Genomic DNA, 26,251 nt, shown 5'->3' on the forward strand with positions numbered 1-26,251 from the left:
AGACAGAAAAGAGTTCCAGTAGAAGCAGAAGAGTAATGGCGTTGTTTGGAAAAAAAAAAGATCATGAACATGAATGAACTGAACCACCAATGTAATCATCTTAATTTGAAAAGAGAGTGTTTTTTCCTTCTGGTTTTGCAGTGCTTTTGCACAAGATGCTTGAGTAGGCCTATGTTTGTTATATAAGCTGGATTCATCACTATAATGATTCAGAGTTTGATTAATTTCAACATCCTTCTTTTTTATTTTTAAATATGGATTCGTTCAAACTGTGTCACCAATTTCAACTCTGATTCAGCTTAGGAATCCTATTAGTCTCTTTCAACTGCACGAGACAAGAAGACTGAAGAAATATGTTTAGATCTATCATATGTTATTCTTTATGTATATGGACATTCATACTTTTTAAAAGGGGTTATATGATGTTGCTAAAACAAACATTATTTTGTGAATTTGGTGTAATGAAATGTGTTTATGCGGTTTAAGGATAAAAAAACACATTATTTCCCACATACTGTACATTATTGTTTCTCCTCTATGCCCCGCCTTTCTGAAACGCGTAGATTTTTACAAAGCTCATCGTTCTGAAAAGCGAGGTGTGCTCTGATTGGCCAGCTATCCAGTACTTTGTGATTGGCTGAATACCTCAAGCGTGTGAAGGAAATGTTACGCCCCCTTACTATACATTGATACATTCTCCCGGAGTGCAGAGACAAAAACATTAAAACCCATTATAAAAGAGGCATTTGTCTCATCAAGTGGGGACATAATTACTGATTATAATGACTTATTCAGTCTTTTTAGGCACAACAAGCGCCACTCTACACTGCTCAAAACTCGCTTTTGAATCATCAGTGGCAAATCCTTTAAGAATGAAAACGTTATTACAGACTGTGAGTCAGAACAGACGGCATTGTAGTCTGCTCTCCCAGGATCAGGAAACAGTCCTCTATAAAATGTTAAAAATGTTAAATCTGTTTTTTCTGTGTTATTTAGTGATTTAAAAATAATAAACTACACAAAAAAAAATCATACTAATTTGTTTTTATATTTCATCTAAATTTGTTTATTTAAATGTAGCTAAAATAAATTTATTGCAACCACTTACCTTAAACAAATTTAGCAAATTCAATGAGTATATATATATAAATATATATATATATATATATATATTTTTTTTTTTTTTCAGTGTATGCAGTGCTGCATTCTAAGTTTTAACCAATTATGTATTTTTTATAATACAGTTTCTCTTCAAATTTTCTCCTTCAGCCATGTTGTCTACCTACACAGTTAGTTTTAGTTAATATGCATTTATTAATCTGTTCAGACTGTCATTTTTGTCTAAGTCCTAACTGTGGTGCAAAATATTATCTGGTAAAAATGCACTACAAAAATATACAAATAAAATTATATTATTTTAATAACTGCATATAATTAAACTTACAACGATTCTATTCTATTACATTAATAAATTACCTCTAATAAATGAGAAAACAGTTCTTCATGTACTACGTTTCCCATGATTCATGATAATGACAATGACGTATAGACGTCCCGGAAATGACGACGAAATAAGTATCTATTTCAAAACATCAGAGTGCCTACTGATAACTTTACAGCTGTAAAGATTTGCTCCCAGTTGTATTTTTACGCCAGAAGAAACGTGAATAGTAGACCTGTTACTTTAGAGTTATGTAACGTTAGCAGTTTTCTCCTCTTCATAGCGAGCTTATGTGGTGTGAATCATGGAGACAACCCCGATAAAACTGACAGCTGCTAATGAAAGTACACCAAATACAGCTCAGACTTCTTCAAGCTGGTCAAGCGCCAACAAGGTAACGTTACGTCTTATTGTTTTTTGATTTCTAATATTTTTCAGATTATGCTTAACATTAGCAAATAGTAAAGTTTACGTTCAAACACGTGAAGGGCTTGTTTTTCACAAAATCAATCACTGTCTAGAATCACACGAACTTTGTTAATATTTTGTTGACACTTTTCCTTTAGTCCATGAGTTCCTCACTGAAGGAGAAGCTAAAAAGATCACGCCACTCATTCAGATCCCCCCTCAGTGTGGTTAAACGCCTTAAAATAGAAGATGACAGTCTACCAGAGACCTCACAACCGAGAGACAGTGTGACTGACGACAGAGAGTCCGGTGTTGAAGGCCATCGGAATGATATGAGGGAGCAAAGAGACTGTTCACCCCACAAAGCTGAACCTGCACAAAAAGACTTGATCCAGCAATGTGAAGAGCTAAGAAAAACAGTGAAGGAGAAATCAGAAACCTTGCGAAGATTAAAGATGGCCAAGATGTATAGAAAAAAGGTAAAGCTCTATTTCAAGTATATCAAGTAAGTAAAATATTGCCAAAGGATGATGTTCTAGAGGTTTTAATTTCTTTGCTTTGTCTTTTCTCATAGAATGACCTGACCCAGCTGCAGAGACTCGTAGACAAATGGAGATCCTGTACCCAGTCTGTGCTGTGTGAATTACAGAGTGAATTACCCTCAGAGGGAAAACAAGTCAGTCTGTCTCGGCTTATAGACAGTTTAGGGTTAGATGACAAAATACTGCACTTTGACAGGACAGAGGAAGACTTCACAGACAACTGAAATTCATTGTATTGTATTATTTTATTGATAATATTTAAATGGGTAGGAAGAAGCCTTTTCAGAAAAGGTACATTTTCATCAGTACATTCAGATAGGGTGATTATTCAGATTAAATGTGGAACAATAAAAGACATTGTGAATTTTGGTAGGTTCATTAAACTTTCTTGTTATTTATTACACATTTTTCTTGTGTTCTAATGTCACATCTACTGTATGTATTGGAATAATTAAATCTTTCAACCGAAAGCTGTTATAATAAATCTCATTTATGTCCTGAATCAGTTGTAGTTTAGTTGAGAAAGAGATGGGAAGTTCTTCATGCGCAGTTTCTCCACCTCCGCCCGCAGTATGAGTATCTCTTCAGATTGTGCTCCAGCGATGTTCAACAGCTTCTTTCTCAAGATGATGTCTTGGTAGTTCTTCTCTGCCTCTGTCTCCTGGTTATCTCCCATTGCTGGATAACAACATTTTGTGAATAAGTAAATATAAATTAAAGTTATTGAGCCTTATTCATGAACCCTTAGCAGAATGTACATTACAAAGCATACTGTTTTTATTTATTTATTATTATTTATTTAAAAATCATGTAATTCAATGGTACAGTTTACCCTGCAGTTCAAAGGGTCTCTTATGCTCACCAAGGCTGCATTAATTTGATCAGTAACACTGTGTATATACTGTAATATTAGAATTTAAATATTATAACATTTTTTCTATTTGAATATATTTTAAAATGTATTTTTTTCCTGTTGTGGTTAAACTGAACTTTAAGCAGCACCGTTACTTCAGTCTTTAGCCACACATGATACAACCCGAATTCCGGAAAAGTTGGAACGTTTTTTAAATTTTAATAAAATGAAAACTAAAGGAATTTCAAATCACATGAGCCAATATTTTATTCACAATAGAACATAGATAACGTAGCAAATGTTTAAACTGAGAAATTTTACACTTTTATCCACTTAATTAGCTCATTTAAAATTTAATGCCTGCTACAGGTCTCAAAAAAGTTGGCACGGGGGCAACAAATGGCTAAAAAAGCAAGCAGTTTTGAAAAGATTTAAGCTGGGAGAACATCTAGTGATTAATTAAGTTAATTGATATCAGGTCTGTAACATGATTAGCTATAAAAGCTTTGTCTTAGAGAAGCAGAGTATCTCAGAAGTAAAGATGGGCAGAGGCTGTCCAATCTGTCAAAGACTGCGTAAAAAAAATTGTGGAAAACTTTAAAAACAATGTTCCTCAACGTCAAATTGCAAAGGCTTTGCAAATCTCATCATCTACAGTGCATAACATCATCAAAAGATTCAGAGAAACTGGAGAAATCTCTGTGCGTAAGGGACAAGGCCGGAGACCTTTATTGGATGCCCGTGGTCTTCGGGCTCTCAGACGACACTGCATCACTCATCGGCATGATTGTGTCAATGACATTACTAAATGGGCCCAGGAATACTTTCAGAAACCACTGTCGGTAAACACAATCCGCCGTGCCATCAGCAGATGCCAACTAAAGCTCTATCATGCAAAAAGGAAGCCATATGTGAACATGGTCCAGAAGCGCCGTCGTGTCCTGTGGGCAAAGGCTCATTTAAAATGGACTATTTCAAAGTGGAATAGTGTTTTATGATCAGACGAGTCCAAATTTGACATTCTTGTTGGAAATCACGGACGCCGTGTCCTCCGGGCTAAAGAGGAGGGAGACCTTCCAGCATGTTATCAGCGTTCAGTTCAAAAGCCAGCATCTCTGATGGTATGGGGGTGCATAAGTGCATACGGTATGGGCAGCTTGCATGTTTTGGAAGGCTCTGTGAATGCTGAAAGGTATATAAAGGTTTTAGAGCAACATATGCTTCCCTCCAAACAACGTCTATTTCAGGGAAGGCCTTGTTTATTTCAGCAGGACAATGCAAAACCACATACTGCAGCTATAACAACAGCATGGCTTCGTCGTAGAAGAGTCCGGGTGCTGACCTGGCCTGCCTGCAGTCCAGATCTTTCACCTATAGAGAACATTTGGCGCATCATTAAACGAAAAATACGTCAAAGACGACCACGAACTCTTCAGCAGCTGGAAATCTATATAAGGCAAGAATGGGACCAAATTCCAACAGCAAAACTCCAGCAACTCATAGCCTCAATGCCCAGACGTCTTCAAACTGTTTTGAAAAGAAAAGGAGATGCTACACCATGGTAAACATGCCCCGTCCCAACTATTTTGAGACCTGTAGCAGAAATCAAAATGGAAATGAGCTCATTTTGTGCATAAAATTGTAAACTTTCTCAGTTTAAACATTTGCTATGTTATCTATGTTCTATTGTGAATAAAATATTGGCTCATGTGATTTGAAAGTCTTTTAGTTTTAATTTTATTAAAATTTTAAAAACGTCCCAACTTTTCCGGAATTCGGGTTGTAGTTCATAAATTGTTCTAATATTCTGATGTGGAGCCTTAAGAAACATTTGTTATATTATCAGTGTTCAAAGCAAATGTGCTGCTTACTATTATTGTGGAAACCGTTTTTTTTTCTTCTAGGAATCTCTGATGTATAGAAAGTTAAAGAAATAAGCATTTATTAATAATACAAACCTAATTTATTTCAGTACATTCTATATATATATATATATATACAGTACAGACCAAAAGTTTGGAAACAGTACTATTTTTAATGTTTTTGAAAGAAGTTTCTTCTGCTCATCAAGCCTGCATTTATTTGATCAAAAATACTGAAAAGAATTTAATATTGTGATCTATTATTACAATTTAAAATAATTGTTTTTAAATTTATTATACTTGAAATTATCATTTATTTCTGTGATGCAAAGCTGAATTTTTAGGATCATTATCACATGATCCTTTAGAAATTATTCTAATATGATGATTCATTATCAAAGTTGGAAACAGTTCTGCTGCTTAATATTTTTTTCAGAACATGTGATACTGTTTTAGGATACTTTGATGAATAAAAAGTAAAAAAAAAAAAAAAAAAGCAGCTATGTTTTTAAAATATATAATATTTTGTAATAACAATATACACTACTGGTCAGTAATTTGGGGTCAGTAATTTTTTCTTTCTTTCTTTTTAAAAAAAAATAAAATCAATACTTTTATTCAGCAAGGATGTGTTAAATTGATAAAAAGTGATAGTAAAGAAAATATATTATTAGAATATATATTATTAGAATTTTTTTAAAATTTTGAATAAATGCAGTTCTTTTTAACCTTTTATTCATCAAATATATTAGACAGCAGAACTGTTTCCAACACTCATAATAAATCAAAATATTAGAATGATTTCTAAATGATCATGTGATAGACTGGATGTTACATGTGACACTGAAGGCTGGAGTAATGATGCTGAAAATTCAGCTTTGCATCACAGGAATAATTTTTTTTTTAAGTATATTCAAATAGAAAACTATTATTTTAAGTTGTAATAATATTTCACAATATTACTGGTTTTTTTTTTTATTTCTGTATTTTCGATCAAATAAATGCAGGCTTGATGAGCAGAAGAAACTTCTTTCAAAAACATAAAAAATAGTAATGTTTCCAAACTTTTGGTCTGTACTGTATATATATATTATTGGACAGAAAGTCTTGTGTCTTCAGTTTCTTTAGCCATAGCGCAGCACTTCACCTCAAATTGTGTGATACACAATTTAGCTACAAATTAGTGTTTACTAGTACATTAATAAATGTGAAATAATTTGAATACAAATACCAGTTTACTACATCCAGCAGGACACTCCCTCGAACACTAAAGTTTACGCTTGCTCTTACATTAAAAATAAGATGGAAAGATAAAAAAATATATAGCTAACATTGATCTAGTGTTTGCATCTGTTTGATGTTGGAATCAGGTCTTCTCTGTTGAAATAGAATTGGCAAGATGGTGCTGTCACAAAAAATAGAATCCTAGAAATGCGCTCCTAGAACGGCAGCCTCCAGCTGAGCAGGAACATGCTATTGCTGCTTACTGGTATAATTAAAAGGAAACACACCTCTTCTGTTCTGGTTTTTCTACACTGGTTACCAGTTAAATATCGTGTTAAATTGAAGGTTTTGCTATACAGTATATGTATAAGGTGTTAAATGCTCCGCAATGTATTACAGATCTCCTAAACCACTGGAAATGTTCTAGGATCTTAAGATCCTCAGATAGGTTGATGCTAATCATGCTAAGGTCCCGTTTGAAGTTAAAAGGTGATTATGCTTTTTCAGTGGCTGCACCATGCCTATGCAACAAAAAAACCTGTTTATTTTTTTGTTTTTTCTTGTTAGTCTTATTATTTGTTGTTTTATGTCTTTACTGTGACTTTTGATCAAGTGAATGTGTCCTTCCTTAATAAAAGTATTAATTTCTTTAAAAAATATATATTTTTTAAACAGTAGTGTAGGCCTATGTAAGAATGCATTCATAAATGATTAACACAAAAATCTCCCCTTGAATAAGGCCCCTTGTTCTCTAAACTACAAAGTAGTCTATTTTTGCTAAAAACAAATTGTTTCTTTAATGGGACAAGATATGAAGTCAGTTACCAACAGCCTCGTAAATATTTCTTCTATCTGCAACAGTTATCTCCATGTCAGACACTTTCAAGTCGAGGGCTGCGTTCTTCTCTTGCATTTGCACTCTTTGTCTGTCCAGGTGCTTCATCTGTTTCTTGCAAGCCTCAACTTTTTTGTGATGAGTCTGGGCAAAGAGTGAAACAAACCAAACTTTTATATCTGTCAATGAATTTGATTCATGTAATCATCAAGACTGAATTTACAAGAGAGTAACACCTTCGCTGAGATACATACATCTGGAAAAGTTACTCTGTGCCTAATATCTTTGCTATGCACTTAAACAGTTATGAGAAAGTTTACCGTTTTCTGTAAATCAAGATTCGTCTCCAGAGTTGTGAGCTGCTTTGACACCCTGTTGTCATTACTTGTTTCATTTAGGTACTAATGTGAGAAAAACAAAAAGAAAGAATTATTTGTAATAATGTTTCATTCAATTTCACTTTAAAGCAAAGACAAAGGTAGTCCTGAGCCATAGTGTTTTCTTATCATAGATCGGTTAAATCACCCTTTTTCAATTTTCACTAGCTTACTTTATCAATCATATAAAAGACACTAAATGAATGAAGATTATTTCCAGCAATATTAGTTTACAGATTAAATCCATCCATACATCTTGAATCTCCTGAGTGATGCGCAGGGTCTGTATGTCTCTGGCTTTATTGCTGAGATCCTCCAGATGCATTCTCATTCTCCTGTGATCCCACTCCTGCTGTATGATTCCTTTGCGGAAATCTTTACACTCCACCATGCTGGCGATCTTCTGATCTCCTAAAGCCTGACAGATAAAAATGTAATAGATAAGTAATTTGATCATTTAAGTCAAATTAACCTCAAATTATCAAAAACACAATTGTGTTTGATCAATATTTTTTATTTGTTGAAATAATCTAAATTTCATTTAATCAGATATTGGCTTTTATGCGTCAGTTTAAGGACTTCATTTAGTACAAAAGGCCATTATCCAGATTTCGTTTTGTGCTTAGTTGTTGGTTGATGCACAGAAACAATCAGCAATATTAAAATGGATGCACACTGATTATGAGTAAGACCATAATGATTTGTAGTGTGAGCAAAATTGAAATGAAGAGAAAGATGATAATTCTCTGTACCCTGATGGTGCTGTTGAGGTCCTCAACTACTTTGCGATGTATTAGCAGAGCATTAGTATAATCAGCAATGAAGTCTCCAGCCTCCACTTCCACCTGACCTTGCTGTAGAACGATCTGAACCATACTGTCTAGTCGAAACCTCATCTTTTCTTCACAGATGCTAGGACAATAATAACAATGGTCATGGATGTTCAATAACATCCCATTCCCAGTGCGCTTTCCTTTTTATAACCGTTTCCTCACCTATTGAGTTCATCAATGAGATTTTTTATTTCAAGCTGAGCTTTCTCGTCCTCATCTGTTCTCCTCTGAAGAAAAGCCTGCGTCTCCGCCAGGGTCAATGCTTTTAGTTTGACCTTCAAGAGTCAACATTAAAAGGCAATTTAATTTTTTTTTTGAGGAACAAGATGTGGTTTGGATGACTTCTAGCTCATTTGCTATCTCTACCCATTCTCACCTTTTGTTCACTTTCCACTTTGGCCCGTCTGGCCAGGCAAAACCTCTCCCACACAAACGGATCTAATCCTTCCGGCATGTTCTCTGGTGCGTCCAATTCTTCCATGGCCTTCATCATCAGAGACAGTCCATCAGATGGTGCTGTTCCTAATAGTGCTCCCTCTTTAAACTGGTTATTTTCAGTCTGTGTTTTTATCCTCTGAGCCCTGTTAAACAACACCATTACTGTATTCAGAGGTAACTATTCAGACAATCGCATGTCTTATGCACGTGTCTCATGATGTTGTAACTCCTATGAAATAATACCTTGGTCTGCGTTTGTAAAGCTTATACAGCTGGTCAATTATGTGTCCAGGAACGTCAAAAAACTCTTTGCGAAATCCTTTGTCAAGAAGCTTAAAAAAAGGCAAATGATTTATTAAATTATACTTTCTTGGTGAGAACATTATGGATATGTATATGCAAACATGTTCATAATCTTACTTTGTCCTCAGTGACTGTGTTTTCATACTCCTCTCTAAACACATCAACAGTCTCCTTGTGTTTTTTCAATTCCTCCCCAATTTCATTCTGACAGGAAAGAGACGTGACTCATACAGTTCAACATGAGCAAAACATAGTCTCACAGGAACGGATTAGCATGCCACACAAGTTTGTTCTTGCATGAAATTTTTGTCTCATCATCAGGAACATTTTAATAGTCTTGTTTTATAACTGCCAATTTCTGACGTTATATAGAGTTACTGTGAACGGATAGCGAGGCTGCAAAAAGATAAAAGATAGAATATCTATAGTTCACCTTTACAATTCGTGCCTTTTCAAGATTAAGACTCAACTGTTTCTCTCTGCTTAGGATCTCTTCTTCGGTTTGAATGGAGTGAACCAGATTTGCAATCTTGAGCTCCTCCTGAAAAATAAAAATTCACAACCTATAAATGAGCTTGTATGTTTTACACATTCATCAGGAGCTTCCACAGTGCAACAGAATGACAGTGACAAGACAAAACACAGATAATAAAAGAATATAAATAGAAATACTAATAAGTAAATAAGGAATAACAATAAAAAAATGATAATATTGTTTGTAGAGGTATATTATAATAGACAATTTTGTATGTACAGGTATATTATGTGCAATAATATACCTGTATATACAAAATTGTCTATCGTTATATTATACCTATAATTATATTACAATATATATATATATTGTAATATATCTATAAGTGTTAGAGTGCAGTTACTGTTACAGTACATAACTACAATTATATTATATATAGACCACTGAAAAGGTGACATGAGGTGCAGTGATGTACTGTATCATCTTACCTGGTATATGACCATCTCTGATTTCACTTTCTTTTCAAACAGCTTTGTGAGTTTTTCATCAAACATCTGTGTAGCCTCTTTAATAGAAGTCAGCAGTTTCTTCATTTCTGTCTCTAGCGTCTAAAGAAACAGGAAACCATGTTAAAATGGTTTGAAATGGAAAGGAGTGATTGATAATAAGAGCAGCTCACCCAAAAATGCAGAGTTGACATCTGTGATGCCAAGCACAATTTGTTTTTCTATTTACTGTGACATATTTTTACAAGGCTTTGTGTTGTCTGTTTCTCACAAAAAAGTTATTGGATAGTCTCGGATGATTCGTAATACAGTATATGTGTTGAAAGACTACTTTGGTGTTTTTGATTTCATTTTTGAAGCCTGACAGTTAAATCCGACAAAATTTTGGATAAGGTGTTATCAAAGTCATACTTTTCTGTATTTCTCTTTCTCCTCACTGAGCTCCTTTGCTTTTTTCTCAAACTCTTTGAAGCTCTTTCTTTCTTCTTCTGTCCACTGTACCTCAGGTTTAGACATGAACTCAGGCTGATGTACTTCCTGTAAGATAAGCATATTTTGAATGTTACTTTGCCCTGCCATTATCTTATTTTTGGTAATTAAGCTTATGCATTCTAGTCTGGTTCATTCTGCTCACCATCCTCAGCACATCCTCTTTTTTAAGCTCCAGAACTCCACCCATCATAACACTTAGCGCTTGATCTCTTGTGTTATCAGACTGCATTGAAAATGCAGTACAGTTGTTATCATCTACAGCATGAGACAAACTGATATATCTATGTTACAGCGTTCATATTTCAGTTTAATGCATCATAAATACTAAACATTTTTTTAAATGTTTTTTTAAGTTTTTTAAGTCTTTTATTCTCACCAAGTCTGCATTTATTTGATCAAAATAAATTGCTAAATATAAAAAAAAACGGTTTTCTATTTCAATATATTTAAAAATGTAACATATTTCTGTAATGGCAAAGCAAAATGTTTAGCAGCCATTACTCTAGTCTTCAGTGTCCAATAATTCTTCTGAAAGGATTCTAATATGCTGATTTGGTGCTCAAGAGGCAGTTCTTATTATTATTACATTTGAAAACGGTTGCTTAATATTATTGTTGATACTGTGATACATAAGATGAATAGAAAGTTAAATCTTTTGTAATATAACAAATGTCCCCTTTTTGATCAATTGAATGCATTCTTGGTAATAAAAAGGTATGTATATACATTAAAATGAAAAAGTTTATACACTCTAATGTACACTTTTGTTTAAAAGTTTGGTGCAAATTTGATGTAAATATACATGAATATATAATTAATAGAGAAAAATTCAGTGATTCATGTTAAAAAGTGCTGTAAGATCTGTTGTGAGGTACAGTAATGTTTTATACCTTGGCTGCATGCCTTTGCTGTTCATCTTCCTCTCTTAGCCGTTCTTCTTTTTCTTTTTGCTCAGGGGTGAGGTATTTCTCAACCTTAATCTAGAAACACACACATTTGCCTGTCAGGCTCATTGTTCAAAATAATAAATCAGTGTTTGCCATAATTACATGTATGAAATGATATAAAAACAATGTCAGATTGAAAGATTAAAAATAGGTCTATGTACAGACCTGTTAGACCAATAAAGGTGCGATAAATGCTGGATTAGACTTGGATTTTTTTTTTTTTTATCTTATATAGAGACTGGCTGTGTTACCTCTGAGTCGGTCACAGTAAGAGCTCGCTCAGGACACTCATTATCCGTGAGACCAGGCTCCCACAGTGTCTCACTGAGGTCCAGCTCAGTCATAATCTCAGAAATACGCTTGTTCTTCTCTCTAAGACGGTTGATTTCCTGTTCCTTCTGCTTGTAAACTGCCTCAAAGTCTTTGTTGAATGTGCTCTTCACTTTGTAGATAACATCCTTCATTAAACAACCATGAAATTTATCATTTTAAACAGTGGTAGACCATACTGTATGACACAATTTTCACTGTTTAAACTTTTTCTATACTTAAAAGGGAATATTTCAACATCCAAATGAAACCTAAAACAGCAAGTTCATGTATCAAAGTATAAATGAGAAGTCATCACCTTTAACAAGGTGATTTGGTTAATTTTCTGCTCTCTGATGTGCAAGTTAAACTGGCTGTAGAGATGAGGATTGACCCCTCCGTATAGAGCACTCAGACTGCCAGTCAGAGCAGGACTCTCGCTCTTACTGTCCTCTGCCTCTTCTTCCTCTTTGTCTCCAGAGATTGTGTTTAAAATCATCTCTTGAAGCTATGAAGAATATTCATATTATTTGTGTCAAATCTTGTGAAAAAACAGAAACAAGCACTGTATCATATTAGAAACACACTGTACACTTACTTGTGAATTTTCCTGTTCAATCTTCCTCATGGTCTCAATCCTTTGAAGCTCTTCAAGTTCTTTTTCAGTGCGTTCCTTCATGGGGTAGTTCTTCACCTCATTTTCTGAATGAAAGGCCTGAAGGCAACAAAACGTACACAAACACACTGACAATCGGCAGCTGTATAGAATTTCTAGTTCCAGGTACACCAGGTGAAAACCGATCGATGTGGATATTATAATTAAATGTTTTGGCTCTACAATAAAACACTGTCTTTTTAGACTAGAGACCTTAATGGCTTTGCCTTTGACTTGCATGGAATCCCAGCATTCTTTCTTCAGGATCTCCCTCTGATAGCACTTAGCCAGATTCTCCATCTCGATCTCTTTCCTCACCTTAAACAACATAAATAAACATCTGAATACAGTAGGAAAAATCCTTATATAAACCAAAGAGCATGTTTTTAATTAATCTGCTCTTCATCATCTGTAAATAACCATGTTTACCCTGGTAACTTCCTGTTTTGCCTCGAGCTGCATCCTCTGTTGCTCTTCCACATCCAGGTTAAATTCCTGGTGCCCAAGTTTCTCCATGTCTGGCAGACTCTCATTCTCTTGTATCATTGCTTTGATCTGGAATGATCCAGAGACAATTAAGATTAACCTTTCAACTTCAAATGTATGTATGTATGGACACAATAATATGAAAGAGCGGACGGTCCTTTCTCTTACTGTGTCACGAAGAACTTTGATGTTTTTTCTTAGGTACTTTTTGGTCTCTGCATACTGCTGGGTCTCTTCTTGAAGAACCTGTTTGGAAACCACTGGAGTCATGATCTTATTATTATGTATTATCTTTCAATTATTCTATTTCTCACTCAAATAAAATGCTTGATTTTATTTATTGGAAACCAATATCATAACAATCTTTCAAAAGTTTGGGATTGGTAAGTTTAAAAAAAATCTTTTTGAAATAAGTCTCCTTGTAAGACTGTATTTTGAACCAGAATCAGAAATATTGTGAAATATTTTTACAATTAAAAATAACTGTTGTCTACTTTAATATATTTAAAACAAATGTAACATTTCTTTAATAGCAAAAAGAAATGTTCAGCAGCCATTTTTCTGGTAGTATTCAAAGTATTCCAATATTTTGAACGAAAGTGTATAAATTGATAAAAGCAAGCATTCATCTATTTAATTTATTTCTGTGATGGCAATTCTAAATGGCTGATTTGTGACCCTGGACGACAAAACTCTTAAGTCGCTATATTTTGCATTATATTTTTTAGCAATAGCCAAAAAAACAAGCCAAAAATCATTAGGATATTAAATAAAGATCATGCTCCGTGAAGATATTTTGCAAATTTCCTACCGTAAATATATCAAAACTTTTTTTTGATTAGTAATATGCATTGCTTAGAATTCATTTGGACAACTTCAAAGGCGATTTTCTCAATATTTAGATTTTTTTGCACCCTCAGATTCCAGATTTTCAAATAGTTGTATCTCGGCCAAATATTGTCCTACCATTATAAACCGGCCAAATATTGTCCTACCATTATAAACCATACGTATTACGTATACGTATTTGTATGATAATACAAATATATAAAATCTTACTTTGTTAATCAAATTTTGCATTAGGTTGTAAAACCTTTCCCTGTACCACATCAATGTTAATTATTTTACATAAATATATTTTGTAATCTTAGGAACTTTTTTCTCATGGAGGCCTGTGATTAACCTCATAAAATAAGAAAACAAAATGTGTTGTAACCTGAAAAGTATTAGCCGCTCGTTACAAATAATGCTATATTATTAAATTGAGAACAATGACAAGGCAATATTATATTGTTAATTAAACAGTAACACATAAATACATTCAGACACTAACCGCATCTAGTTTTCCATCAAGCCATGTAGAACTAGCTGGGGACACAAAATAATTTTCCTCTTGTTCAGCTTCATGACTCATCTTTCCCTGCAGGAAGAATTTTATGGCAGTTTATATTCTGTGTCTCAAGGAACAGAATATCTCCCCAGTAAAACTGCTTAACCAGGTACAATATTGTGCATAAACATGAGAAAACACTGTTTCTGTACTTCTCCTGTTAGAAATGACGAACAACTGGTCAGGGATTGTGTCTGTGGATCCCAGTCAGTCATTTTGGAGAGGATGGTGTTCTCTGAGGATACTATTGACTCAAAAGAATCAGCAACTGACTGAGCATACTGGGTAGCTGCATTTGCTTTGCCGGCCCCAGAAAGCTTTAACCTGTTAAATTTGAATGCATTGTAAAAACAAAAATGCTACAGGTCCAGCTTCAAGGGCATTTTGAAACTACCAGAGAGAGAAAATATTGCTATAGATCAAAGCTTTATAGTAATATTTGTCTGTTTAATATTTTTTGAGAGCCCTGAGCTCACCTGAGCCTGCTGCAGACAAGTGAGCCATCCCTCAGGCCAGAGGTGATGAGGGTCTGACTGTCTGGGGTGAAACAAACAGATCCGACTCCACCCTGCCAACATGAGTGGCACTGAAGCTGCACGTACCTGTCCTGCATTTCAAAAGTACGCACATTTACATACTCCTCAGATATTTGGGCAGTTTCCGTGAATCATGTTTCTCCTAGCCAAGTACTCATAAACATGGATGAACTTGAAGAGGTTGGTTTTAACAACAATACCATTGTTGAGTTCTCACAAATGCGCAGCAGTCCATCCCTGCCAACTGTTGCCAGCCAGTTTTGATGTGGGGAGAGCTGTAGAAAAGCAGGACTCAGTAAATGGCCCCCTGCCTCCTTCTCTAGGATCAGGTGAACTGCTTCCTGTGCATTAGATGGCTTTACTCCACTCTGTATATCACATGAGAAGCAGTTAGGAATAGTGCCAAAAACACAAAATAAAACTGTCATCAGACTATAGGTGTTATCTGTTCTTATACCACCTCAGGGATACGGAAACTTTGCAAGACTTTTCTCTGTTGGCAGTAACCAAATATCTTGTTCATGGCCAGGACACAAGAGCAGACAGCGCGAGGGATCTCATATAGGCAGCTGTGCAGGACATCTTTACACAGACAGCCATAGACATCCACACAACCTGACGAGTCTGGAAGTGGCACAACATTATGAGAAGGAGTGATGGAATTTTTGAATGTCTATGATTTGTCCTTCTTTTTTTTAGAGAAGCTTTCTGCATGCCAGCCTCAATTATGGTGTTTTTTTTGTGTTTTCCTGATACCTGTAAGCTGTTGCACAAACAAAGTCAGTAGCAGAAGCTCATTTCTCTCATTGATTTCTCTCTCTGTCTTGCTGCATAGCACCAGGACTTTAACCTGTTTACTTTCCGTGTGGTACTGAGTGGAAAGGTTTACAATGGCACCCGGAGCCTCTGGAAGAATGTAAAAGGACTGTTTAGAAATTACTTTAAACTTTAGGCATAAAATGTAAATATAACACAGTTCAAAAGTTTGGGGTGGCAAGATTTTTGAATGTTTTTTAAAGAACCCTCTTCATCATGTGATCAAAAATATAGTAAAACAGTAATATTATTATCAGTGCTGCTTTTTTTGTTGTTGTGGAATTCATTATGTTTTTTACAGGATTCTTCGATAAATCATTTCAATAGAATGGAATTTATGTGAAATATAAATATTTTTTTTTCTTTAATGTCACCTTTGATCAATTTATAGCATTGAATAAAAGTAAACATTTATTTAAAAAAGAAAATATTACAGACTCTAAATAGAGAGAATTGAATAGTAATATGATTCTGAGAATTACCAGTCCATCCTATAATTTGAAATCCCTTTGATGGCCTTGCGTTCAGCACAAACATGCGTGAGTCTGATGCTCCTGTGATTAAGAAGTTGCCACCTTGATCAAACCTGTTAAACAAATATAACATACAGTATTCCCAACATTCAGTTCACAATGCCTTAATTCCCAAGAAATGTGAGAGCAAATAATCACAGTGCTGTGAAACTCACACCAAATGGTCTACAGGGACACGGTAGAGATGAACCCTGTGAACTAGTCTGGGTTTTTGTTTTGAGGTCATTTCCACAAACAGAACGTCTCCAGTGGCTGTTCCTACAACAACATACTGTGCTATGGGGCAGCATGCAATACTGGTTACCTGAAGCAAAGTCATACCAAATAACACAGATTTAAGTACAGGAAACTTATTCACCTGATCTGGGAAAAACAATTACTGTGATGTCGTATAGAATCCCTAATTATAGCACAAACATGTATTTGCAGAGAGACGGAGCCCATGCAGAGTCCATCATCCAGGGCCCACAGCTGTAAATCTCCTGCTTCTCTGACTGACTGCAACAATGAAGATACAGATGCCTTATTATTTTCAATAATATTTCTTTCAATAATATATCTAGACATTGTATTTTAATATGTATATTGTAATACTTTACTATTGTATGTATCAGTGTATTTATTGTGATTAATTAACCAATTGACACCACATGTTCTTTTACCAAACAAATGTTTCTGTCAGTGTATAATGGAGCAACAGCCACAAAATCTCCACAGAGTACATCCAGAACTTTGACAATGTTATCATTCAGCAGTGGTTTCAATCTGTAAACACAGCCCTGTGGAGAAATAACGAATTTTGTTAATTATGTTTTTCAGCATTGTCTTTATTGTATTGTATTGCAGTCTAAGAATATTGTGAGTTTTTATCATGACATTTTTAAATAAAATATTTATTAGATAGTATATCCATATAATGCAACAGTGCTGTTTTTACATTCATATTATTTTAATATGAATCATAAAAAATACACTAACATCATAAAATATAAACACTTACTGTATTAGAAACTATCAGCAGTGTCTCACCATCAGGGGAAAAGCATATAGACGAGGCTGCCTCAACCAAAGCCCAAGCCTGCACTACCTCCCATTTGTTTCCTTTAATTTGAATGTTTCGTAAAATGCCTTCCTATAATAGATTTGGAAATGATCTTGAATTGGGCTAAAATTATGTCTCACTTGAAAATGATGATAAATACAATTTCTTACCATTCCTGCAGCAAAAACATTACAGTCTTGTAGTACTAAGCTCCGGAAGCTGCCTTCCTGCAGGGATGTTTTACTGTCATCTGTGATGTAAAATTACAACAAATGCAATTAAATGAAGCTCTCAAGACAAGGAACTACATTAAGTTTAAAATTCATACAGTTGACGTGAAATCCTGAAATGTTCTGATTTGATATTTATCAAGTATGAGTTTACCTCTGGGATTTAATTCAGTTTGAGGTTTATATAGGACAGAGACAAGTAAAGTGTCAGGATTCACACAAAGCAGGAAACCTTCCTCGGAGCCAACATATAGGTCAGAAGAAGTTGACCAGCAGATGGCACTTGGACACAGTTTTGGTTTTATTTGTTTCAAAGGCTGTTGGGACAGACAAATTATATTATGCTGTGACTCTGACAAAACATAAAGTGTTATGTAAACAAATACAACACCTGTACTTTAATTTTGATCATAAAATATTGTCAAAAAAATTAATAAAATTCACTGATAAAACTTAAAAAATAAAAATCTTCAGGAGGGCTACTGGTATATAAGAAAACACTCTACTGGAGAAACAACCCATACCACAAAATCATCAGCTCTGTGTCCACTCAGTCCAGCGATTGCTGATATGGGCATCTGAGGACCTAAGTGTGTCAACTTCCTACTGAGCATACTAGACAGGTTTGCTTCACACTCAATAACTGAACCATCGGCGGCGGGGAGATCGATAGCACTGCAAAGAAAACATAAAGAAAGGATAATGGGTCAAATAAACACTGTCAGTGCATGAATCCTAATGTTGGCATATGAAATCAATTTGTAAATAACAGTGACATCTGCTGGAGAGACACTCTACCTAGGCTTCATCAAATGGTAGTCGTCACATCTTTCAACATTCCAGATAGTAAGGGACCTCAAATTTACAGCACCAATTTGACACCAGTTCATGGGGTTAAAAACCAATGCTGTGACGTCCTCTCCCAAGAGTGGATGGCTACAAAGGAGAATGCTGCTCTCCCAGTTCCTAAATAGTGGATATTCAAATATTGTTTTAAAAAAGGTAAAATATAAATAATTGCTGTAGAAAATGTCAGACTAATATGAAACATGCATTTTACCATAATGAGATGGTGTGATCAGGCATGGAGGAAGCACAGACTAAATAAGGGCCAGTGTCGCACAGTGCCAAAGTTGTATAGCCCAGTTTAGTTGTGCCTAAAACATGAAAAAGCACTAAAAGTGTAAGTTTTATACATTTATAAAAGTTTATGGACACTAAATCAGTTTAAGAGCAACTACAATCAGCTATAATGGTTTGTCGTTCAAGGAAATGTTTAAAATAAATTGACTCACCTTCTAGTTTACACATCTGCTCGAGCTCTGGATAGTTGTAGACAAAGATGGAAGGATTGAGTCCGAGGTCAGAGAAAGCAAGACATCTGCGATGCCCACTGGCTGTAAAGGCCCCAATACCAGAACCAGGACTCTGCAGAGTCTTCCTCGACTTAGTTTCCATATCGAGGAAAACAATAAAGTTCCCACAGGTGTAGCATGTTGTATTCTTGTCAACAAATCTAAATGTGCCATTGTTGAATCCTTGCACCCACCTTTCACATAGTAATAAAAATAAAAGTGGCATTGGTTTTATTCATAATTTATTTGTTTTTATTTTAAAGTTGATATTCTCTTCCAGATTTTGAGATTAGTGCGTTTAAACTTCATTTACTTTATAACACCCGCGGTATTTCCAGTGTGCGCTGTACACTCGAGTGTTTTCTGCTCGACGCTAGGGCGCTAGCTATGATACTGATGCAGAACTTGTTTTTATTTTTCAAAACAGGATAACTTTACAGACTACAAATTAATGATCTGCAATGGAAACAATGTTAACAATTGTCCAAGGGTTTTTTTTAAAAGAAATGATTCGTAACTCACCGAACTTCCAAGTTTCCCAGCACATCCATTTCAATCCGTCAGCTCAGCCTCTGTGCTTGCGTCTGTTTCCATGGCAACCCATAGCACGCGGACTTGAATAATAAACAATTCATTTTCATTACTGTATCAATTACATTCATTTGATTTTTTTTTAGATCATGCTATACATAAGAAACATAATATAATATTATAAAAATATATAATAAACATCATATAATATAACAATATAACATATCGTACACATAAATATGTATGGTACATATAACACATCGTACATACATATTACAAAATAAATTATATTGCTTCTATACTCTTTGATATTACACACACATTATTTTTATTTACAATTTTATGTTTTATTAATGTTATTAGGTAGTTTCAGCGAGTAGATGAGAACATTTTTTTATAAATATATTTACCAAAGCGACGAATAAAATAATAAAAATACAAATTATTATTATTATTATTAATTTGCAAGTAGTTAGGTTGTTTAATTTAACGACCTATGTCATTTTATCCTAGCAGCAAAGTTGTAGCCTACTGGTGACTTTTATTTTGAAAGTGTGTTTGAGGTTGATTTTGAAAGGGAAATCAGTATCGGATTCACAAAGCGTTTCAGTGGGAGGCTTCAAACCTACAATGTTGGGCACGTCGTCGTGAGTAATAAAGTAATGTCTTGCAAAAGCGTAAGGACAGCATTGTCCATTAACTAATTGAATGATCGGTAAATGCCTCCTGCGGCTAGTATTATCCCCTCGTATATGTCGTTTAACTTGAAAGAAGGGCGTTTTGCCACAAGGTTTGCTTGCATTTCAAATAATTAGCTTAGTTAGCCAGTCGCGGGCGTTGGTTAGCTTAAGTTTAGTCTTGTGAGTGCTGTGATTGAGTCTGCAGTGTCCAGATCACGTGAATGACTGTGACGGTTGTTTTAGCGTGTGTAACGTTACCGACAGATTACGTTCATTCATATCAGTTCGTGCCATGTAACGTAACTTACATTAGTACGTGCGAGTCAGGACTTGATAGCTAGCGAGGACAGAAAATGGAGAGGCTGTGTTTTAAAAAGCCAGTGAGTTCCCTAACTAGACAGCACCATCTGCGCATTCGAACAAAAAGCTGTTTTTGTGCTGCTGCTGCTGTCTTTCTAGGCAGCGCCCTAGGTTTTGAAACAGAGCCAGACTGCAATTTCTGGTCACTGACAGCCTTATGATTAACACTCGTTTTCCTAAAATAGCTAGAGGCTCATGCAGCTCTCACATGTACGATGTTGCCATACGAATGTATTTGTATATATTTGTATTCTACATTTGCATTTGGCAACATGACTTCCGTGTGTGGGTCTGATGGACTTTGAAAACCTGTTATCTCAGTTTGCTGTGCAGCTCTCCAGGGATTGTTTATGCGTGTGTGGGAGCAGTTGAGAGAGGTTATGCAGCACAGGCTGATCTGCTTACATGTTTGCAATCGGGGCCCATGCTTGTGTTCTAAGCTGATGTTTGTCACCCAAACTGAGTGTTTTTTCTTCTTCTAAGGATCAGCTCAGCTTTCTCTTTTGCAAACTTGTCTCTCCGCAGGTGAGTGCAGGCTAGATGACAATGGCACACGTCGGGGCAGTAATCGCAGCAATGGCTGGTGTGATGGCCATTCTGCTTCATTCCTCCATCCACAAGATTGAGGAAGGGCATTTAGCTGTGTATTACAGGTGAGTGGTAGGAAGTTGCATTGAAAATATGCACAGATTTTATGCTGCTTATGTTAATAATTAATAAAATGGCCGTAATATAGTTGAAATTTGGTGGAAAGGCTAGATCAGTTAACATTGTATGTTTACAGCTTTTAAAGGCATTGTTGATCCAAAAAAGAAAAGTGTTGTTTGCCCAAGCCTCTGTGACTTCTTAAGTAAATATAACTTCTACAAGTAATATTTTAATAAAAAGATTAAAGAGAAACTTTTTTGTCCATCTTATGGCTTGTCAGCGGTCACCAAAACTATCTGATTATCAACGTTCTTTAAAATATTGTCCTTTGTGTTTCATAGAACAACGAAAATCATACAGGTTTGAAATGACATGAGGTTGAGTAAATGATAACAGAATTAAATTTTTTTTGGATCAACTGGTAACTACACAGCTTCTTTATAGCAATAGGTGTTGTAATATTTCTACACAAATGAAATTGATGGCATATTTATCTTTCATATATTTAATTTGCTTCCTAATTTTGGTTCATGGTTTTTTCCCAATTTTTTCAGAGGAGGAGCTTTGTTGACAAATCCTAATGGCCCGGGTTACCATATAATGCTGCCTTTCATCACTTCATATAGATCAGTGCAGGTACAAATGTCATGTATTTATAGTTGGCCGTATAAAAAATAATAATTGTTTTATTACAGTTGTACACATTGCATACAATTTATAATGAATGAGTTGATTTTTACATCTATGCATTTAGCAGAAGTCTTTATAATAAAGTTAGAAAGGAAACCAAGGTAGAATATTGTTAAAATTTGCTGATTTCTTTTCTTCTCACGTTTGCATTATGTTTATAGACAACCCTGCAAACAGATGAAATAAAAAATGTGCCTTGTGGAACCAGGTACTCCTTCGTGTTGTTATTCTATCAAAATGTCCTGAAAACTGCTTAAAATTGGTCATGATTAAATTGTACTGGATATTTTCTGGGGCTCCTGAATGAAAATAATAATTTCTTTGTCTTCCACAGTGGAGGTGTCATGATCTATTTTGACAGAATTGAGGTGGTCAACATGCTGGTTCCGTCAGCAGGTAAGAGCCTTAAAGGGATAGTTCACCCAAAAATAAAGGTTCTGTCATCATTTACTCACCCTCAACCCTCCTCCAAACATCTTTGACCTGTATGTCTTCAGTAGGAGGAAAAATTAGTTGTTGGGCTTTATGACTAAACAAGCTCATGCTCTTGTTCTCTTCCTCCACAGTGGTGGACATAGTGAAGAACTACACCGCAGATTATGACAAAACGCTAATCTTTAACAAAATTCACCATGAGTTAAACCAGTTCTGCAGTGTGCACACACTACAGGAAGTCTACATAGAACTGTTCGGTAAGTCACTGAGATGTCAAACAGTTTATTCAGCCAACTATACTGTGAACTTTCAGTTGTTTATATATAGAGTGCTGCAGTTTCTGCTGTGTCATTTGTTTTGTCTTTGGTGCTTTTTTCACTGCAAGAATATTTGTCATGGTCTTGCATTTGTGTCGTTTTTGTTTGACAGACATAATTGATGAGAACTTAAAGACTGCACTTCAGAAGGACTTGAATGCTATGGCTCCTGGCCTCACGATTCAGGTATGGTTTTTATCTCTATGGTTTTGACTCTGTGGTTTCAGTTTTGACTTGAGCAGAATTAGATGATTCCATAATATTTTGCAGGCTGTGCGAGTCACCAAACCTAAAATTCCTGAGGCCATCAGAAGAAACTATGAGCTGATGTGAGTGAATATATTTTCGGAATAAATTTTATTGTATAGATTTTTGATAGATTAAAATGTTTTTAAAGGCTTGAACAGTTTTAATCTTTTACCTTTACCAAAACCACATTTATTTCAAACACACAGTAGAGACAGTAATACTGTGAAATATTATTACAATTTAAAATAATTGTTTTCTATTTAAAATCATTTTAAAATGTAATTTATACCTGTGATGGAAAAGCTGAATTATCAGCAGCCTTTACTCCAGTCTTCAGTGTCACATGATCCTTTAGAAATCGTACTAATATGCTGATTTGGTGCTCAAGAAATGTGGATTTTGCTGAAAAATAGAAAGTTCAGAAGAACAGAATTTATTTTAAGTAATCTTTTCTAACATAAATTGTCCTGGGATGCATATGTCTATGGTTTTAATCAAAATTTCCCTCACTTTCATCATCTGCAGGGAAGCGGAGAAGACCAGGCTGCTCATCACCGTTCAGACACAGAAAGTGGTGGAGAAAGAGGCTGAAACTGAGAGAAAGAAGGCCATCATAGGTGAGTCTTCACTTCCAAATATAATGCTGATCATGTATGGCGTTATGGTTTGTCCCTGTTCATTTTATGTGTTGCTCTCATTGCAGAGGCTCAGAAAATGGCTCAGGTGGCAGAGATTCACTTCCAACAAAAAGTAATGGAGAAGGAAACCGAGAAAAGGATCTCCGAAATTGAAGGTCTGGTTTATCTGCTGAAAATTTTCATAGCACATGCCACGCAGAGTGTGTTGCTCATCAGATATATTTATTTGATTGTAACAGATGCTGCATTCCTGGCAAGAGAGAGGGCAAGAGCAGATGCAGAATATTACACTGCTGAAAAATTTGCAGAAGCCAACAGGGTAACAAAACTTTTTTTAATTTTCTAATTTTTGTGTGGCTAATAAAATTATGAAATATTTGTGTAAGACTCGGTGCTCAACATTCAATACTTTATTGACGTAACTTTTTAGAGAAATCCTTGGAAGAGTAGGTTTTTATTTTTTAAAGAAATTGAAAAATGTTATTTGGTGCATTAAAAAAAAGAAATTAACCTACGGGTTTAAAGGAATAATTCACCCAAAACTTAAATATCCTTTAACCTCAAGTATATTAAGTAGTGCCTGTAGGAGGCTCTAGCTGTGGTCATAGTGTGACTAGTGTCCACTCTGGACACATGGAGGCACACTGACACATTTCTTCAGCAGAGATGATTCCACACAGGATGTGCTCATGGCATTGATCATACCACTGTCTCCCTCCTCCACAGCTGAAGCTGACACCAGAGTATCTGGAACTGATGAAATATCAGGCCATAGCTGCCAACAGCAAGATCTACTTCGGTCAAGACATCCCAAACATGTTTTTAGACAACAGTGCCTCCCATCCGAGTGCGGGCCAGGGTGCGGCAGACTCTGCAGAGCAGCTGGAGGTCTTGAGTATGAAAGAGAGTCTTAAGAAAGCATCCAAGCCCAAAGCCACAGAAGGCCACTGAGGGGCATGAGAGCTGTCCACCCCCTCTTCCTCTGCTGTTCCTCTCTCTCTCTTTTCTCTTTCTCTCTCTTTCTGTGGGTGCTTGTGAGGCATGTCACTCTGCTTCTGCAGTGGGGTTGGGTGCTTGGCTAACTGTGCTGTGACTGACACACAGAGCCTGTGGTTTTTCAGCAGTCACTTGTGGACTAAAAAGGAATGTCCAGAAACTGTACTACTGAATATTGCCAGGTCGAATTAATGCGATCCAAATCCCCTCCCTGACTCACATCATCGTGCTTTTTCCCCTTTTTTTGCTTTCAACTTTTGCTTGTCACAAATCCATGCTAATTATTTTTCAATGAATTTATGTGAAGTATGTGAACATTTCAAGGTTTATGTTTGTGTTGTCTTTTACATAACTGGAATTATAAGGCATCACACTAATTGAGATCAAAGGCAATGGCCAATTGAGCTACAATCCGATAAAACTCATTTTGTAGCCAAAATTTGTCATCTACCTTTCCTTCATATGTTGTTGAAGGGGTACTTCACCCTAAAGTTTAAATTGTGTCATTATTTATTCACCCTCATGTCATTCCAAACCTCTATGGCTATCTTTCCTCTGTGGAATATATAAAAAAAAAATTGTATATATTTTTGTGTCCATACAATAAGTCAATGGGATTCAGTGTTGTACTTGTAATTGAACTTTTAATATATGCACAAAAACTTTATTGTTCTACTGAAGAAAGAGAGTGCTGCAGGTTTGGAACAACATGATGGTAAGTATCTGATGACAGGATTTACATTTTTAGGTAAACCATCCCTTTAGAAAAGTCCTCATTTCCATCATCACTAAAATCTTAATTTAGTCCAGCCACAACTGCAGTGATCAGTGGCTTTTGCATGTGTATGTAAGAATCCTTTGTTTTAAAATCATCCCTGCTTGAGAATTTTGACACCTAAATACTTTGGTGTGAATTTAATTGAGAATTTTGACACCTAAATACTTTGGTGTAAATTTAATTTAATATAATGTCAGAAATAGTGGGTTTGGTATAGTGTTGTGTAGTGTGTTAGTGCCCTGTGCCTGTTTTTGAATAGATGGTTCTTAGAAGGTGTCACACTGAACATGGGTATGTTGATTCACATAAAGTCTCATAAAATGATAAAGTTTTGATCCGGGGCTCCAGCCTTTGAAAAGCTACGAGATGGACAGGGATGGATTCTATATAGTTGAGTCAGTTCCTTTAGGACTGAAAATGCCTTTATGACTTTAATTTAACTTGCTTGTTTTGTCATTACTGGAAGAAGTTTATTTCAAAGGGAATTCAGTAACAATAAGGGCTGCTGTATTATTAGGCATTATTTTTTAATCATTGATGGGTGAATGCATTAATGATCAGATGTTCTTACATCATATTATTGCATGCTGGGAGCCAGATGATGATGATTTTCTGAAGTTTCAAAAACTTCATCAGAATGTCACCACTAGGGGAAGCCAGTGCTCTTCATGGATCAAACTAGGCAACAAAGACCTACTTGATTCAAAATCAACTAAATCAATAATAATAACAATGCATTAAATCAAACCATCCACACAAGGCTGTGAATAGTGTCTACTAGTACTATCTCTCAGGAAAAGAGACTTGCATGACCTGGATTTTTTTTTTTTTTTTGCAAACATATAAAAGTTGTAAGGTCAGATACAAGGTCATTATAAATCTGTCATGCAGCACATATTCTTACATCATCTACAAACTTTTCCATTAAAGAGACAAGCATTCATTTAATGCAGTTAGTCTGGCTTCTCCCATTCTTCCTTAAAATTGACATTTATTGTTTTCCTTCAGGGTGTAAGTTTAATTGTCTCAAAAGCTTTGAAG

At 35.4% G+C, this 26,251-nt stretch overlaps 3 protein-coding genes across 8 annotated transcripts; 2 read left to right on the forward strand and 1 right to left on the reverse strand.

The window, feature by feature from the left end:
• The first annotated feature begins 1,560 nt into the window (after window positions 1-1,560).
• On the forward strand, window positions 1,561-2,855 carry sfr1 (SWI5-dependent homologous recombination repair protein 1). Its single transcript, XM_059566285.1, has 3 exons — window positions 1,561-1,835; window positions 2,008-2,328; window positions 2,424-2,855. The coding sequence occupies exons 1-3, from the start codon at window positions 1,746-1,748 to the stop codon at window positions 2,613-2,615; spliced, it is 603 nt and encodes a 200-aa protein (XP_059422268.1). The 5' UTR covers window positions 1,561-1,745; the 3' UTR covers window positions 2,616-2,855.
• Window positions 2,856-2,893: 38 nt separating this feature from the next.
• Window positions 2,894-19,498, reverse strand: cfap43 (cilia and flagella associated protein 43). 2 transcript variants are annotated; one of them, XM_059566284.1, is made up of 38 exons: window positions 19,411-19,498; window positions 18,829-19,082; window positions 18,594-18,690; window positions 18,332-18,499; window positions 18,058-18,208; window positions 17,688-17,850; window positions 17,474-17,553; window positions 17,262-17,393; window positions 16,924-17,040; window positions 16,679-16,759; window positions 16,417-16,565; window positions 16,211-16,314; window positions 15,669-15,818; window positions 15,373-15,536; window positions 15,113-15,280; window positions 14,853-14,983; window positions 14,529-14,700; window positions 14,320-14,406; window positions 13,155-13,232; window positions 12,930-13,055; window positions 12,714-12,818; window positions 12,444-12,560; window positions 12,165-12,353; window positions 11,788-11,994; window positions 11,480-11,569; window positions 10,732-10,812; window positions 10,509-10,634; window positions 10,080-10,199; window positions 9,550-9,657; window positions 9,234-9,320; window positions 9,057-9,145; window positions 8,752-8,956; window positions 8,538-8,650; window positions 8,295-8,454; window positions 7,796-7,960; window positions 7,486-7,566; window positions 7,156-7,309; window positions 2,894-3,069 (listed from the first exon to the last, which is right to left on the reverse strand). In XM_059566284.1, the coding sequence occupies exons 1-38, from the start codon at window positions 19,437-19,439 to the stop codon at window positions 2,894-2,896; spliced, it is 4,974 nt and encodes a 1,657-aa protein (XP_059422267.1). In that variant the 5' UTR covers window positions 19,440-19,498. The 2 variants fall into 2 exon arrangements, with proteins under 2 accessions (XP_059422267.1, XP_059422266.1); XM_059566283.1 differs by having other exon boundaries at window positions 15,370-15,536.
• A 449-nt stretch (window positions 19,499-19,947) lies between these two features.
• Window positions 19,948-25,106, forward strand: erlin1 (ER lipid raft associated 1). Of its 5 annotated transcripts, none has more exons than XM_059566288.1 (12): window positions 19,948-20,066; window positions 20,985-21,112; window positions 21,662-21,743; window positions 21,959-22,005; window positions 22,132-22,193; window positions 22,364-22,489; window positions 22,662-22,735; window positions 22,820-22,878; window positions 23,324-23,415; window positions 23,502-23,591; window positions 23,676-23,755; window positions 24,163-25,106. In XM_059566288.1, the coding sequence occupies exons 2-12, from the start codon at window positions 21,000-21,002 to the stop codon at window positions 24,385-24,387; spliced, it is 1,050 nt and encodes a 349-aa protein (XP_059422271.1). In that variant the 5' UTR covers window positions 19,948-20,066; window positions 20,985-20,999; the 3' UTR covers window positions 24,388-25,106. The 5 variants fall into 5 exon arrangements, with proteins under 5 accessions (XP_059422271.1, XP_059422270.1, XP_059422269.1 ...); XM_059566287.1 differs by having other exon boundaries at window positions 19,958-20,078; XM_059566286.1 differs by having other exon boundaries at window positions 20,019-20,209.
• Window positions 25,107-26,251: the final 1,145 nt, after the last annotated feature.

Source organism: Carassius carassius, chromosome 14 (assembly GCF_963082965.1).
Source record: "Carassius carassius chromosome 14, fCarCar2.1, whole genome shotgun sequence".
NCBI lineage: Eukaryota > Metazoa > Chordata > Actinopteri > Cypriniformes > Cyprinidae > Carassius > Carassius carassius.